Here is an 18,016-nt window from a genome sequence, read left to right on the forward strand (position 1 = left end):
TGTTTTGGCTTCCAAACCACCATAGGCAGAGGATTATCAATTTCCATTTCATTAGCCTCGGGCTCCATCTCATCTACCTCAGATGCAGCAGCAGCAACAGAAGATTCTACCTGCAGAGACTTCCACTTTCTAATTTCCTGAAGAGCTTTCCAATGTCCAAAGTCCATAGCTAGACCATCAGGACCAGGAGCTACAAAAACGCATAAATTCTGAAGATCCAGAACATCAACTTGTAATTCTTTGGTAAAAACATCCCAGAGTTTTCCAACATCCACATGATCTAGCTTATTATTATGGACAACCTTCAGAATTTCCAACATATTATGTACCCTGTAGTTAAGTAACTGAAAGCAAGTATCAACAGAGGGTAGAGATGAGGTGGGTCTGATGATGGTTATGTGATCTTGGGGTTTTGAGAGAAAGTATGGCTCAGAAGGTCTTTCAGAAAGAATATGTGAAGTGGTTGAGAGGGGTGAGGATGTTTCTTCATGATCAGAGTCAACAATAACGACTGTTGGATCAGAAGAAGGAGCTGGGTTGTGATGGGGGTGAAAGATAGAATCAGAGGATGGGTCAGAAAAATCACAGAAGACAGGAATGTCTACTACTGGTTGGGTTTCAGATATTGGAGAGTTTGGTTGAGGTTTAGGAACAAAAGATGTTGGTTGAGGTTGGGGTGCAGATGTTTGAGGTTCAGAGGATGGAGGTTGGGTTGTGGAGAAAATGTTTTGTTGAGGTAGAGGTGGGAAGATAACGTTGAGAGGTTTAGGGTTCAGAATATGTTTTTTAGAGGATGAGACTGGTGGTTTTGTTTTAGAAGTGGTGGAGGTAAAAGGAAATTCAGAGGATGGTTGATTTTCTGGTTGTGGTTATGTTTCAGGTTCAGTGTTTAGGATAGAATCATCTATGTTGTCTATGTCATCTATCAACTTTATAATATCTTTAGATAATCTAGGGAGTTTGAGAGAGACAGGGTCTACTGTTGATACTTTTTCAGAAACATTAACAGAGGAAGGTACAGAACCAGATATAGAAATACCTGAACTTTTATTTTTCTTCTTCTTCAGAAGGTTGGAAGGACCGTATCTGGTAGTCTTCTTCTTCTTCTTCTTCTTTAAGTCATCCAAATAGGGAAAACTTCTGCCTCGTAGCCAAGATGGATCAAACTCTGTGTTATCGTTCAAGTATGACTCCAGATAGTAGAGGACAGATTTAGGATGTTCTTCTTGAAGAATAGCTGAAAGTTATCAACTGGGTTTCTTCTTTACAGAATTTCACTGACCACCCTGGGTGGAGAATTGACCTTGTTGATCAGCTTCATTTTCTTTAGACTATGGGCAGTTAGAGTACTCCCACGGACAACTACCAGATTTTGACCTGCGGCAGCTTCCTTCAGAGCATCTATTAGACCACTCTCTGTCAGAATGTCTGATATGAGCCTACCCAGAGGGACGGTGTTCCTCTTGGCCTTTGGATATTTTAGCCTTTTTTGCTCTCTTGAATCCTTCACATGGTTCCACAGATGTATGAACTGAATGTGAGGTAAATCAATCCCCTGACCCTTGCCAATGCAGTACACAAGGAACTGTTGGTCTTGATAGATGTAGGTTGCAGAAACTGGAGATTTCCTGTGATTAATGCATCCCAGAATAATCTTTGCTCAAACTCTGTAGGGAGGCTTCAGATCCTTGGTGTTGGCTGAACCTTAACCAGATGTAAAAAGTTTAGAGCAAACTACTTCCCAGTCAGTTCTGCAAGCAATTGCGCCAGTTACTCCACCCAAACCTTTGAGATCCAGCAACTGTATGAGATTTTCAGTTATGGAGATCTCTTGCCCCAAGGAGTAAGAGTAACATGAACCCAAAACTCCTTTACCAGATCTAGGTAAACAGGCCCAATGAGACGATCAAAGTAGTTTGCCCAGCCTTGAACCATCATGTTAGCTTTGATATTGAAATCGTGTTCTCTGAGATTTTCAAAATCCACCATAATTTCACAGAGAACTTCCAAATCTGCAAATGGAAGCAAACAAGTTCTTGTTGGAGGGGTAAATGCAGGTTGTTATTGTTGTTGCTGAGATGAAGATGTAGGGTTTGATGTTGAAGAAGCCATTGCAGACGAAGAACAATGATTTCTGGGTTTAGGGTTTTGGTAAAGGCGAAACAATTGTGAAAAATGCATAAACGAAGAAGAGAATTGAAGGAGTGAAAAGAGAGAAAGTGAAGTTAAAATGAAATTATGTAGACACGGATTTGAAATAAAATGCAATGAAGTTATGAATGCAACAGTTACAGAAAATGCATTAATGATGAATGACGTTAATGGGGAGTAACGTAAGATTTGAAAAGATTTTGCACAGTTACCTAAGGAGGAGTCTCATCAACTGAATGCATGCTTGTCCCTTCTGATTAGATGAACACGTGGTCATCATCTTGGGGTAGCTAGTGACAACTGTTTTGCTAACAGAAGTTCTGAGTCATACTAGGGACATGAAATGTTAGTGATAACAATTTCAGAATATCCTTATGAACAAACACAATCAGAACATCTGATAATAAGAATAAATAAAAAACATATTCTTCAGACTAAAAACATATCAGAGCTTCACAAGCACTTCACTCTGGGCATAAGTCCATACTAATATTCTTCATAATGAACTTAAACCTATCTTCAGCAAGAGGTTTTGTAAAGATATCAGCCCATTGATGGTCTGTATCTACAAAGTTTAAAGAGATAACACCCTTCTTAATATAGTCCCTAATAAAATGATGTTTAATCTCTCTATATGCTTAGCTTTAGAATGTAAGATAGGATTTTTAGAAAGACAAATAGCAGAAATATTATCACAGAATATAGGAATGTTACTCTCATATATATGATAGTCTTCTAGCTGACTTTTCATCTAGAGCATCTGTGTACTACATCCAGTAGCAGCTACATATTCTGCTTCAGTTGTAGATAATGCAATTGTGACTTGTTTCTTGCTGTACCAGGAGATCATATTTCTTCCCAAAAATTGACAGCTTCCATAAGTACTTTTCCTTTCAACTTGATCTCCAGCGTAATCAGCATCATAATAATCTACTAAGTTGAATTCTTCAGATCTTCTGTAAGCCAGACCAACATTAGTAGTACCTTTCAGATACCTAAGAATTCTCTTAACATTAGTTAAGTGAGATTCTCTAGGATCTGATTGGAATCTAGCACACAAACAAACACAAAATAGGATGTCAGGCCTAGAAGCAGTCAGATAGAGAAGAGATCCTATCATACCTCTATAGATCTTCTGATCTACCTTCTTACTTACCTCATCCTTACCTAAAATGATAGTTGAATGCATTGGAGTTTTAGCTTCCTTACAGTATGATAATTTAAACTTCTTCAGAAGTTCCTTGACATACTTAGTCTGATGTATGTAAGTCCATTTAGAGGTTTGGTTTATCTGAATGCCTAGAAAGTATTTAGCTCTCCCATCATGCTCATTTCAAACTCTGCTTGCATAGATTTGGCAAAATCCTTCCCAGAGAAGCATTAGATGTTCCAAATATAATATCATCAACATAAGTTTGACAAATTAAAATATCTTTTTTAAAGGTTTTACAGAAGAGAGTTGTGTCTACTTTTCCTCTTGTGAAACCATTATCTAGAAAGAAAGAACTTAATCTTTCATACCAAGCTCTGGGAGCTTGCTTCAGACCATATAATGATTTCTTAAGTTTGAAAACATGTTCTGAAGACTTAGAGTCTTCAAAACCAGGAGGTTGGTGAATATAAACTTCTTCATCGTTATAACCATTTAAAAAAGCACTTTAAACATCCATCTGATACAGAGTGATGTTATTCAGAGTGGCAAATGAAATTAATAATCTTATAGATTCTAACCTGGCAACTGGTGCAAAAGTTTCATTATAATCAATACCTTCTTGTTAATTATAACCTTGAGCAACCAGTATGGCCTTGTTTCTGACTACTTCACCTTTTTCATTTGGCTTGTTTCTGAAAACCCACGTTGTTCCAATAATGTTAAATCCTTTAGGTCTTGGAAGCAGATCCCACACATTATTTCTTGTAAACTGATTTAAATCTTCTTGCATTGCAATAATCCAATCAATATCTTCCGGAGCTTCATCAACATATGTTGGCTCAATTAGAGACACTAATCCAAATAGGGACTATGCGTTGTTCTTTAGAAATGATCTTGTTCTGATAGGATCATCTTTCTTTTCAATGATGACATCCTCTTGATGAGTTGAGTTGATTCTTGAAGATCTTCTGACTGTTGATTCTTCAGATATTCTGAGATTATCTAAAGAAGCAGCAACTCTATCTTCAGAATCATCCTTTCCTCTGGGTTCTTCATGATCTGGATCAGAGATGTCTATATCTCCAAAATTCTCATTCTGCTTTGGCTTTTCAATGCCAAGCTTATCATCAAATCTGACATGGATTGATTCCTCAACTATCAGAGTTTAAGTATTGTATACTCTGTAGTTCTTAGAGCGTTCAAAATATCCAAGAAGAAAACACTTATGAGCTTTGGAATCAAACTTGTTCAGATGATCCTTAGTATTCAGAATATAACAAATACATCCAAAAGGATGGAAATATGAAATGTTGGGTTTTCTATTCTTCCACAATTCATAAGGAGTCTTATTTAGAATAGGTCTTATGGAGATTCTATTCTGAATATAACATGATGTGTTAATTGCTTCTGCCCAGAAATGTTTAGCCATATTAGTCTCATTCATCATGGTTCTGGCTATTTCCTGAAGAGTCATATTCTTTTGTTCTACAACTCCATTTTATTATGGAGTTATAGGACAAGAGAAAACATGGGAAATACCATTTTCTTTGAAATAAATTTCAAATAATCTGTTCTCAAATTCATCACCATGATCACTTCTGGCTTTTATGATTTTACATTCCTTTCAGATTGAATTTGTTTGTAGAAATCAAAGAACACAGAATGTGACTCATCCTTGTGTTTTAAGAACTTTACCCATGTCCATCTGCTGTAGTCATCTACAATGACCAATTCATATGTCTTGCCTCTGATTGATGTTGTTTTGACTGGACCAAACAAATCAATATGCAGAAGTTCTAAAGGCCTTGAAGAAGAAACAACATTTTTAGACTTAAAAGCATATTTTGAAAACTTCCCTTTCTGACATGCTTCACAAAGAGCATCTGATTTATATTTCAGATTAAGGAGTCCTCTAACCAGATTGAGTTTGTTAATCTGAGAAATTTTTCTCATGCTAACATGACCCAATCTTCTATGCCAGACCCACTGCTCTTCGTTAACAAAAAGAAGGCAAGTAACCTGCTGGTTTTTAAGATCTGAAAGATCAATCTTATAAATGTTGTTATTTCTTTTTCCTGTAAATAGGATTGATCCATCCTTTTGATTAATATCTCTACAAGACTTTTGATTAAAGATTATGTCATAACCATTGTCACTTAATTGACTTATGGATAATAAGTTATGAGCTAATCCATCTACTAGCAAAACATTAGTTATAGAGGGAGAGTTACCAATACCAATAGTTCCAGAGCCTATGATCTTGCCCTTCTGGTTTCCTCCAAACTTTACGTCTCCTCCAGATTTAACTTCAAGACTTTGGAACATAGACCTTTTTTCCGTCATGTGTCGTGAGCATCCAGAGTCCGGTACCATGACATGTTTTTTTATGTTGTTAAGGAGATATGAAACATGGATAATTTTATCCTTAGGTACCCACATTCTTTTGGGTCCTTTGAGGTTAGTTTTTCTTATGTTCTAATTGAACTGAGACTTAGCATGGGGGGTATCAGAATGTGCAGCATGATATTTTCTAGTGTGTGACATGGAAATTCCTAGGATGTGATGTGTATTCAATATCATGTGAATGACCATACCGGAATTGTTTATACAGAGGTTTATATTCAATAACCATCTTATCAACAGGTTCCACTTTATGTGGGATATCTCCCTCATATCCTATACCTATTCTCTTGTTTCCACTAACTCCATATATCATAGATGCCATTTGGCTTCTACCTATACTTCTAGATAGGAACTTTCTAAAACTCAAGTCATATTCTTTAAGAATATTGTTTGTTCTTGGAATATAAGCATATGGACCAGAAGATGTTTTTAGACTTTCCACATCTTTTGTTAGTTTTAAAACATTTTATTTTAGTCTAGAGTTTTCTATCTCAAGTTTCTTAGTTTCAGATGCAAAGGTCTTTTTGAGACTTTTGTATTTGATAGTAAGTTTACTTTTGATTTCCAGAAGTTCTGAGAGACTAGAAAGAAGTTCTTCTCTAGATAGTTCAAAAAATACCTCTTTAGAATCTGAGTCAGGGGCAGATTCTTCTTCACCGTATACAGTTGCCATGAATGCTATATTTGCTTGCTCATCTTCAGAGTCTGACTCTTGATTAGAGGAATCCGAGTCATCCCAAGTGGCCACCATACCTTTCTTCTTCTCAAATCTTTTCTTGGGCTTTTCTCTCTGAAGCTTAGGACATTCATTCTTGAAGTGTCCTGGTTCTTTAAATTCATAACAGACTATGCTTTTCTTTCCAGATCTTCTGGGTCCAGAAGATTCTCCCTTTTCAGGTTTCTTGAAGTTTTTAAATCTTCTTTGCTTGTTTTTTCAGAGTTGACTTACTCTTCTAGAAATAAGAGATAACTCATCTTCTTCTTCAGATTCTGAGTCGTCAGATCTTTCTTCTCTAGCCTGAAAAGCGTTAGTACAATTTTTATTATTAGATTTTAAAGCAATAAATTTACCTTTCTTATGAGGTTCATTTGCGTCAAGTTCAATTTCGTGACTTCAGAGAGCCTTATGAGCTCTTCAAGAGATAATTCATTCAGATTCTTAGCTATCTTGAAAGTTGTAACCATTGGTCCCCATCTTTTGGGCAAACTTCTGATTATCTTCTTGACATGATCAGCTTTAGTGTAGCCTTTGTCTAGAACTCTCAGTCCAGCTGTCAGAGTCTGGAATCTAGAAAACATTGCGTCAATGTTTTCATCATCTTCCATCTTGAAAGCTTCATACTTCTAGATGAGAGACAGAGCTTTGGTCTTCTTGACTTGAGCATTCTCTTCATGAGTCATTTTCAAAGATACAAAAATATCATGGGTTGTTTCCCTGTTAGTTATCTTCTCATACTCAGTATGAGATATAACATTTAATATTATGGTTATTGCTTTATGATGATTTTTGAAATCTTTCTTTTGTGCATCACTCATAGCTTATCTGCTGATTTGGACTCCACTAGTTTCTGGATGTTGTAACCATCAAACACCAAGTCCCATAGGTCACCATCTTGACATAGAAAGTAGCTCTCTAGCCTATCTTTCCAATATTCAAAATTTTCACCATTAAAGACTGCTGGTCTGTTGTATCCATTGAAGCTATTACTAGCATTGTTATTTTGTTCAGTAGGAGGTGGTACTGCAGCTGCCATTTGCGTGTTTTTCTCCTGAAGCTTTTCTCTAACACTGTTAAGTGCTTGCACCTAGAACCAAGGCGCTCTGATGCCAATTGAAGGAGTGAAAAACACTTAGAAAGGGAAGATTGAATAAGGGTTGTTTCTTTTTTTTTTTGCAGTTAAAAAATGAACACAATTATTTTTATCCGGTTTGTTTGAACTCAAACTATCTCCAGTCCACCCTCACGGGTGATTTACCTCCACTAAGGATTTAATCCACTAATAAAAAATGACTATAATGTTTCTCCACTTAGATCAACCTCTAAGTCTTCTTGAGTCTACAGATCACAACTTGATCACTCCAGGAATTTTGGTTTACAAAGATATAATCAAATACGAGAGATTAAAGTTGCTTCTAATAAAGCTGTAATCACCAAGTGATTTTTCTCTTAAGCTTAAGTTCTATAAATCACTAATTATACAAAAGTATGTGAGCTTGAAGATGAAGATTACTTCTTTGTTCTTTAGCTTTTACGTAAGAAAGGTTCAGAGTCAGATGATGAGTATGTGAAAAATGAACGTAAGCTTTCTTGCGTTTCTCCTTGTTGACTTCTTCCTTTTATAGGCATGAGAATATGATCATTGAACAATTCTGCATTTAATGATTTGCATGTACAGTACGATGTTGCATTTAATGTTTCTCACTTTTGTCAACTACCTCGAGCCTTGCATTAACTGCTATTTCTAACTTTGCCTTTTGTAGCCATACTTCCAACGTTCCTTTTGTCAGACACACAGACTAGCCTTTCTAGCTTTTCATCATTTGCTTTTGTTCTGGAATCAGACTTTGCAAGTCTCTTTGAATATCAGATTTTCCAGCGTTTGGTGCAATGTTAGAACTTCAGCGCTTCAGTCTTTGGAAGTTCTTCAGAGCGTGATACCTTTAGAGCTTCAGAACTTGCTTCTTCTTGTCATGATATAAAAACTTGAAGACCATCTTCTGGTGTCTTCAAGATCATGTTCTGATGATGCCATCCAGAACATCTGAGTCAGAGCATCTGAAAGCTAATGTAGTGCATACTCTTTTGTACTTTTCCTGAAATGAAAAACGCAATTTATTAGAGTACCACATTGTCTTCTACAAAATTCATATCTAATGTTATCATCAAAACTAGAAAATATGATCAGAACATTTCATATTCTAACATCTTATCCGCTGTTTTTTCCGTCAGATAATTTTCGAGGGGGGAAATTCTTTAAATGGGGGAGAGTTGTAACACCCCGATAATTAGATTTAACTATTTAATTATTATTTGATTTTTTGATGTTATTATGTGATGCGTGATGTTTATGTTGATGTGTGTGGGGTAGTAGAATTGATGCGTTAATTAGAATAATAATATAAAAATAGTCTAATTAGCATTGTTATTATTTAAATAAAATAATAGATAATAAGGAAGCGTTAGTAACGGCATATTAGGTATATCACTAATAGGTGTCCTAAGGCTAACTAGGTAAAGGGAGAAAAGGAGAGAGAATTTCATTAGTCGTGTAATTTTCGAGAAAACGAGAAAAGAAGAGAGAGCTAGGACAAGATAGGAGAAGAAGAACGATCGTAGAATTCGGAAAGAGAATCAATCAAGATAATAATATAAGGTAAGGGGTTATCCTAATTATTATGTTTGCCTTAAGGGATTGATAATTATATGTTGGTTTGGGTTCGGGGATTTTATGATGAATTTGATTGGATTGCATAATTAATATGATGTATGATATTGTTGATTGCTATATTGGTGATTAATGACATGATTTAGACTCGAATCCACCATTGTTGAGAAATTGAAGGTCTAGGGTTTGATGAAGAACGATGGAGGTATGATGAACATGTGTGTTTTTGTAGTTAGAATGATTAATCCATGTTAGAACTAGGTTAATAGACCTTAAATCGCAAGAAAACAAGGATTAAAAATTAGTTTTTGGATAAAAGTTTGGGTCTGGTATGATGCAGGTTACACCAGATTTTTTTTGCAGAATCGCATAGCGCGCTCATGAAAGTAAAAAGAACTAATTTATAGTAGAGAGCATGCTTAGCGCGGTATAGAAGTGCTTAGCGCGGTCCATTAAATTGAAAATTAATATTTTTGAAAAATGATTTCAGAATATAGTAACTTATATTTTATTATAATTTCTGAGAATTTTCTAGAATTTACTGTGCACGTTTGGGTAGGCTTAGAAGGTATTTTGTATGAAACTTGGTTTTGGGAATTCTTGTGTTTATATACTTGACTTTGGTGAATGTTATTGTGTTGATTGATAACATGATTAATTGAGGTTTGTGTGTTGTGTTAAACAAGATGCTTGTGATATTGCATGCTTGAATGGTGACATGACTTTGATGATTACATGAATGGTGATGCCATTTTGACTAGTTGTGGTCGTTAATTTTGTGACATTGAGCATCATGCATTCATAGCATATTTGTTGGATGATAAGTCCAGTGATGTTGTAGGACCATTGGTCCAGTGAGCTCCCTTAATACCATTGTGAGGATTGAGTGCAATTTGTTGAGGTGCTTCGTTTCCAAACGGGAATTGATCCTATGGTGGGTATTTTCAAAGAATGATAAGTGATGAATTGGTACCATATGCATGAGTCCATTGTTGTTGCATCGCATTGTTGTGATATTGTATGAACAAATTATGCTTGATTAATTGTGACGTGAATGATGATTTAAAGTGATGATGTGGTGAATATGTGATGATGTGCAGGTGTGAGTAAGTATGAATACATGATAGATATGTTGTATCAGTATATATGTGATTGATTATTTGTATGCCACTACTATATCCATTCCTTATGTCTTACATAATGATTATGAAATACTCACCCTTTCTGTTTGAATGTTGTCTCCACATGGGTAACTCGTAGGTTATCTGGAATAGTTCGTTGAAGTTTGAGGATAGCTTCATGGTTTCTTTTTACTGTTGTTTAGATTGAAGGGAGTCTTGCTCTGATACGTAACATCGGGGATGGAGTCGTTATGTTTAGAAGTATTATGTTCACTTTGATTATTTGAGTTTGAATTACATTTTGATGTTGATGCTTTGAGTTATGGCTCATGAACCATGAGGTTTATTTGATGTTTTATGAAGATTATTCTAAAGATATTAAGTTATGAATTCCGCTGCAAGATAATCTGTTTTGTGTTGATATGTTAAATGAAATTTAGTTTTTAAATAAATATTGAGAACTCGTGTTACAGAGCAAGACTATTGATTAGTCACCGGCTGTTGGCCTGTGCAATTGTAATAGTGGATTAAGACCTTGTTTAAGGCGAAATCACCTCGGAAGGGTAGACTGGATTAGCTTGAGAGTTTCTCAAGTGAACTAGGATATATCGTGTGTTCTTTACTCTTGCTTTACTCTTAAAGAGTGAAAACCCTATTCAACTCCCCCCTTCTAGTGTTTTTTTCACCTTCAACAATTGTGCGGCTCCAGTTGCAATTTCTTGTTGTTTCTAATGTGTGTGCTAGCTTGTGCAAGGGACTTTGAAGGAAATTTCTGATGAACGCATTTTGCTCTGTGTTCCACTTTATTTGCGAAACATTATATTTTCTGATTGCGATTTGTTCGTCTCACTCTTTGAGACATGATATATACATACTATTTGTTACTTATCTAGATTGCGAATTTTCTTGCAGGTGTATGGTTCAGATGTGTCGAGACAAATTTTGATTCTTACACGTTATTTACTTTCACGCCGTCGATGAGCTCTGATGCTTATGCCATCTACCATGTTTCTGACACTGTTTTTTGCTTGATGCTAGCTTGCACATGATCTCCAGGTTTTTTACTGCTCATTTCCTGTTATTTATGGATCACTATCTGTTTGGTACCATTTTTCGCACCCTTTTATTCTCTTTCTCGCATCATCTATTTCCATGATAAGTAAGGTAGACATTCATTTTACTACTTTCACATAACATGAGAAGAAAGATTGGAGTCCCAGACGTTTCTTTTTGGAAAGCATTTGTTGGAAGTCCTCAAAAGAGGCTTTGTTTTTGTGTGTTTATATTTGTGCTCGCAGGAAGTCAATGGTGAGGTAAGTCCTCGGAGAGTCTCCAATGTTAGTCCTCTTTGGTATGCAAGTGGAGAGGGTTCATAATCGACCCCCACCATGTTTCATCGAGTTTGTTCAGTTAGCGCACGTTACACGCTGTTACTTTTGAACCTGTCCCTAAATCGTTGTTATTGGGTCAATCAAGTGGAAAAGATCTTGCAATCAGATCCCCACGCTTTGTCAAGCTCCCGTCGACCGACGCTAATGGTTTGTGTATGCATGTACAAGTTATTGATTTCCCCTTTCGTCCCATGCTAGCTCGTTTGCCTTGTTGTTACGACCTGTTGGCTGAGCTCCCCCTGTTTCCCTTGCTTGTTTGCCTCGGTCGATCTGATCACGTTGGCTAAAGCACCCTAGTTCACCGGTTACTACCTTTGTACCTAGACCATGGTTAGTTGTTTTTTCATCGACCGATGCTCTATTGTTTGCTATTGCATTAGTGTTTTCCCGTAGGATTTCTAGACTTAGCATAGTTCCCTTTTGCATGCTAATGTAGGTAGAAATTTCCACTTCGCTTTAGGTTGTATTTTCATGCATGTTTAAAACAAAAAGAAAACTATTTTTTCTTTTGCCTCACGGCGCTTAAGAGCATGTTATTTCCTTCCTACCTTCCTGGCGTGAGTCTCCAAAGGTTGAGCTGTCATAGGATGCGAATGTAACTGTTCACCTAAAAATACAAAACAAACATAACTAGTTAGCTGAACTACGGTAAATATGATTCCTCAAAAAGGATACGTAGGCACTAGGGTAAGGCCCACGCGAGCACAACTTTTTATTTTCCCTATATTATGTATGCATTCTAGTTCATAGCTTTAGACGTAGACTTTTACACCCATAAACTAGATAAAAAGCATGGATCCCATCGAGTACGATGGATGTGAGGGGTGCTAACACCTTACCCTCGCGTATCCGACTCCCTTAACCGTTTCTCTGGTTTGATATGACCTTGCTTTACCTTTCCCCGAGTTTACTATGTGTTTCCTTCCCATCTCTAGAGATAAATATACACAGATGGCGACTCTATTTCTTGTGTCACTCTCGCATTTGTACTTAGATGAAAATCCCGGGAGCGACACCTAGAAATATGAATATCATGATTAGAAGGCACAGTGAACCCTTTAGAATCACTAGAGGTCAGATGATTATCGAAAAACGCCAAAAAATATTGGAGAAAATGAGCTTTTTAGGGGTGTGAACAGGGATTGGCTGGGGTGAAGACCAGCAGAAAAAATAACTCCCTTTTTTATCAAGTCTACTACAAGAACCCTAAATTATAAAAGATCCATGTGATGCAAGGCATGAGAAAGAAGACAAGGAATTAAGTGTTATTCCATAATTCTCAATCATTTTAGAGCCTGAGGAATAATTTGAAAGAATACAATCATTTTGGGGGCCAAGGTATGGATCAGAAGAGATAGAGAGAGAGAGAGAGAGAGAGTATTAGTGTTTTAATTTACTAAAAAAAATCTAAAGTCACTGTTATGTAACAAACTGGGTTTTGAATTATAGATAGAATTGGTGCAAGGCGACTGACGTGGCTTAACCGTACATGGTGGTAGAATTGAGACAACATGTCTCTTATACACATCATATCATTCCTCATCTAACCCAAATGGATCCCCACCTACCAGCCATGAACTGCCTAAAGAAACATTGCCATATAAGGGAGAGACGAATGCGCTTAAAGGAGAACCAATTTCATCTTCTTCCTCACAGTTGTTGGTCAAAAACCCATCATTGAAACCATAAAATGTTTCTTCATTTTCAAGGATGCCCATAACCAAACTTGCACCATCCAAAGCATCCAAGCATAACTAAATAGAAGAACAGGGACTGCACTTACATGGTATGAAGATCTCTTCAACTACCCAAATTGGGTACACATCTACACCAACTTTCACCCTAACTTCCATGTCGATGATAGACCCAAGATCCATGGCTTTAAGCACTCTCCTAACATCAAAATAACGGCCCATAACATAAGCTTCATCAACCTTAATCACATTACCGAATAGCCCACCAATCTTATAGAAAGTATCTTCACCCCAAATATATAGAGGAATTCCTCTGCACAGTATCCATACTTCCTTCCTAGTATCTTTAAGAGAAGATGACCAAGGAACAAGAGACACAAAAAAAGTAGTTCCAAATATCCAACTTATTAACGCAAAAATATTCTAGTAACCCTTCTAGTAAATCTTCTAGAGTTTAACCAAATATATGCTCCACCCAAGGAGGTAAGTTTGATCGAAGGGAACTCTAGAGTGTGAAATTGATAACATATAAATGCAAATTGAATATGAGGATTCATCACTCCTACTAAAAACTTGGGTAGAGCATAAACCTTTTCCTCACTTGAAACAACCTCGAGCCACTGCTCATTAGCCTTCCCCTTAACAAACTATTCCACTCGTGTCTTCAATAGTCACTTGTCTATTTTAATGAAAGGTATCCCTACTCAGGATTTCAAAGTTGGTGTTACCCTAAGAAAATTCTGAGGTAAAACAAGACATGTGTCCTTATCAGGGGACTCCCTCATTTTTAGCAAGAAACCTGCACAAAGGTAAAATAGAGCAAAAGTCGAGAGTGTACGATGTCGAAATGGTTGGGAGTCGAAGCAAGAACGAAAGTCGAACCTGAAGGCCCCGTACTTAGTAGTTTTTTGGATAAAGTGTTCGATAGTGGGATGCAGCGTCGACAGAAGACGGTTATGAGAAACAAAAAGGCGCGAGAATTCAAGATTCAAAGTTTGAAATATTGAGGGAATGGTTACCAGACTAAACTCGTGTGCTAAAGGCGCCAAGACACAAGGAAAGATCCTGTGAGGCAGTTGCTGATAATCTAAATCCTAGTCGTAGATTGTTTTAAGCGGTTATTCCATGTAAAGCCTGTAAATAGGCCAGAAAATGTATAAAAGTGTGTTCACTATTACAATCAAACTACTTGCTTACACTCTGCCCATTTTCCTCCCTTCAGGAAATAAGAGTTGCTAATAGTTCTGATGTATGTGAATCACCATCTTTAATTTCAATGCAATCCTTTTACTGTTTAATTGTGCACTTCAAAACTGTCACTTACATTGTGCTTTTTGACCTAGATTTGCTTTTTCTTTTAATTATTGCTTCACATAAGTAAACCGAAACTGGTGGTTGTCATCAGAAAACCACTTTCGAGACGACGTTGTCTGGTGGTCACGAGTCACCCTCAGAAAGTCATAGTCAGAATAGTTGCAACATCACAAAGTTTAAAGTCTAAGTTTGCCATGTCGGTCACGAGTCACCTGTCGGTTGAATCTAGCAGTTAGTGTGGAAAAACATTGTATTTGTCACCAGCCTTAGAAAACTTTCTCTTAGGCAAACACTTCGACGAGATAAGTACTTTAGCACGTGGTCTTAAGATCAACTGATCGATCTTGCAAGTAACCCTTAGTTTCAAGACTTTGGGAAGACCAACGGTTGTTTACCAATTTCCACAGTAAACAAAATGGCACGCCCAGTTGGACCACCGTGCTAATTTTTATTTAGTCATATGTATGAAACTTAGGAGTGGGAAACAATATCAGAACCCACCCAAAAAGGTTAGGTCTAGGATGACGAAAACACCTAACCCATATAACGTTGATGAAATCCCTTTGCACTCTTTGGACTCCTCAAACACAGTGCTTCTCCGGTCGACCTAGTGACTGGTGCGGAGATAGATGTTGTAGTTCTGATAATGGGAATAGCAGATATCCTTGTGATACCACCAGGGAGAACTGGAGCAAGAGGTATTCTGTTTCGAGCCAATGTACCTCGTTTTGGAACCGCTGACCCCACGTATGGAATGTCGTATTCCTTGATGGTTGGAATTCAGTCGATGTCATGTCCTGCTTTGGTGTCGGATGCACAAGGATCCACACCAGGTGCCCAAAATAAGGCAAATCAGAACAGAGTTTTGCCTTTTTTCGAACACGTCCGTAGCTGTGCTTAGGCAACAGATAGACGATAGCAATCATGAGTTGGTAAACATGTGACTAACCAAATGGGAACTATCTTTAATCCTATAGTGCAGGAATCAGCAGAGTCGAATAGACAGGTGGTCGTTCAACTCACGCGACTATGCAATCACTTAGGGGAACCTCAGATGATCGGTCGACAGCCTCCTCAAGCTCATAGGCAGGTGGTTGTGCACACACCTACAGAAGACGATTCATTGGATGAAGAGATAGTAACACAGAATCAAATCTCCAGGTGGAAACCAAATCAAGGTGGAGTACAAGGAAGGCAACAAGTTGTGATGGTGGGTCGACAACAGGATGCTGATCAATTTGTTGAGCAGTATCAACAGGAAGAAGTAGCCATGGAGAATAACCTTACTACAATGATTGAAAGGATTATGGCTAGAAATGGAATGAATACTCCATTACAAAGGCCGACATATTCTTCCCCGTTAGCTGAGTATATTGTACAGACAGAGAATCCCAGGGGCTGGAAAATACCTAAATACACCAAGTTCGGAGGAGAAATTGGAGAATCAACAATCGAGCATATTTCTAGATATGTGACTGAATTAGGATACATGGCGAATAACGAAAGCCTCAGAGTTAAGCATTTTCCATCATCTCTTACAAAGTCAGCGTTCACCTGGTTCACTACATTACCCCCCAACTCTGTCGACTCATGGCCAAAATTGGAAAAACTTTTCCATGAGCAGTTTTATGAAGGCCATTCAAAAATCAGTCTGGTTGAATTTTCGAGCGTCAAAAGGAGGTTCGCAGAGACCAGGTGCCTGAGCATGAGCTGGTTCAGATGGCGGCAGGAGGTTTAGATTATTCCATTAGAAAGAAAATAGACCCAACATTTGTCAAAAGTATGTCTTAGTTAGCTAATAGGGTTCGACACCTTGAACGCTTAAGACTAGAAAAAATCAGGCATACCAAGGCAAAACCTAAAAAGAAAAAGTAGCTTATGTCGATTACGATGATACAGACCCTATATATGAAGCTGACTACATCTCGCCGACAGAGGCAGAGATTGATCTGGTCAAAATGAAACCAGGGCCAGCATACGAATGCAAATCGTTATTTCCGTCGAAAGGAAAGAATGTCCATGTTGATAACAATGCGAAATTCCCTACTAAAACTTGTACTTTCGATATTAGTAAATGCGAGGAAATTTTCGATGTATTAGTTAAAGATGGTCAGATTTTAGTACCCCCAAATGCTAAATTACCGCCATTAGAACAACAACAAAAAAGAGGATTTTGCAAGTATCATAACTATCTTGGGCATTCAACCTCTCAATGTTTTCTTTTCAGGGATCTGGTCCAGAAATCACTTCAAGAAGGTCGATTAAAATTTGCTGCCAGGAGGATGAAAATCGATGCTGACCCACTCAAACAAGAAGAAGCTTTGTTTGCTGATGTTATCGATATCAACATGATGGAACTGTCTGAAATACCTGATGATATGCTGGAAGAAAGCACTAGAGAGAAACTCCTCAGGTTCGAATGGCTGACGTGTATCCTAGGTTGGATGAAGACCTGTTGGACTTTTTGTTTTGATGTATGTAATACGGTGGGAGAACTGACTTTTTTGAAATGTCACGGTAAGCAAGAGTCGCCACCGACTTTTATTTTATCCAAATTAAAGAAAGGCTAAAAGAACAGAAAAAAACATTTAAAAGAAATTTTGAGTTCGGGGGGTAATTTACACAAAGGGAAGGTGTAAGGCACCCTTTGCATCCATGGTTTTCCATGGGCTCTTAATTGCTTAGCTCACTTTGAAATGTTATAAAATGTTTGAAGTGAATAAAGAAAAAGATTCGAAATAAGGACTTTAACTTGTAAATAAGCGTAGCCTTTTTGAAGGTTTTTGATTAAGAGTAAGAAAAAGATTTAAACAAGAGTAAGCAATTAAGAGATAATTACCCTTATTAAAAAGGTTCTTTTAGACTTTTAGGGTTATCCATACCATAGGAAGGGTAGGAAGTCCTTGTATTTGGAGGTTGAAGGGTCATCGAAGTTATCGTTCGCCATAAGACTGTCCCTGCCATAAAGAGGGCAGGTAGTCTAAGGGAAGGATAAAAATAGTCATTATTAGGCAACAAAAGAGGACACCTCAACAATCGAAAGGGACTATCACATCATATCGTAGGCAACCTCGAGGGACGAGATCATATAATCGAAGGCAGCAGCGTAGGGACTTATGATCTTTAGTGATGAGAATGAAATGAGGGCAACATTTGCTGAGGCATCCTCGGAATCCGAGGGACTTGACTATTTTGTAAAAATCAACAAGGCAACAGGCAACAAGAGGGGTTACCATAAAAGGTCTGTGAGTGCACAATCACGTGATTCAATTGAAATAATTATCTTGTAATTAATTATTCTAAATTCAGTTCAAAGTTTTCACGCCCTAAATTACTAACCACACAATTATAATGTAAAGCATAACAGTTTAAGTGCCTTCAAGGCCAAACAATACAAACCAGG

General features: G+C 37.4%; 1 protein-coding gene across 1 annotated transcript; it reads left to right on the forward strand.

Moving 5' to 3' along the window:
- The first annotated feature begins 15,259 nt into the window (after nucleotides 1-15,259).
- LOC131645743 (uncharacterized) lies at nucleotides 15,260-16,351 on the forward strand. Its single transcript, XM_058915966.1, has 2 exons — nucleotides 15,260-15,460; nucleotides 15,596-16,351. The coding sequence occupies exons 1-2, from the start codon at nucleotides 15,260-15,262 to the stop codon at nucleotides 16,349-16,351; spliced, it is 957 nt and encodes a 318-aa protein (XP_058771949.1).
- Nucleotides 16,352-18,016: the final 1,665 nt, after the last annotated feature.

The sequence above is a fragment of the Vicia villosa genome, linkage group LG2 (genome assembly GCF_029867415.1).
Source record: "Vicia villosa cultivar HV-30 ecotype Madison, WI linkage group LG2, Vvil1.0, whole genome shotgun sequence".
NCBI classification, from domain to species: Eukaryota; Viridiplantae; Streptophyta; class Magnoliopsida; order Fabales; family Fabaceae; genus Vicia; species Vicia villosa.

What these genes read in the sequence shown, in the direction of transcription:
- LOC131645743 (XM_058915966.1), top strand. Translation starts at nt 15,260, where the DNA reads ATGGGAATAGCAGATATCCTTGTGATACCACCAGGGAGAACTGGAGCA. An exon ending in CACCAGGTGCCCAAAATAAG is followed by an intron (nt 15,461 to 15,595) that starts GCAAATCAGAAC and finishes CCTATAGTGCAG; the next exon opens with GAATCAGCAGAGTCGAATAG.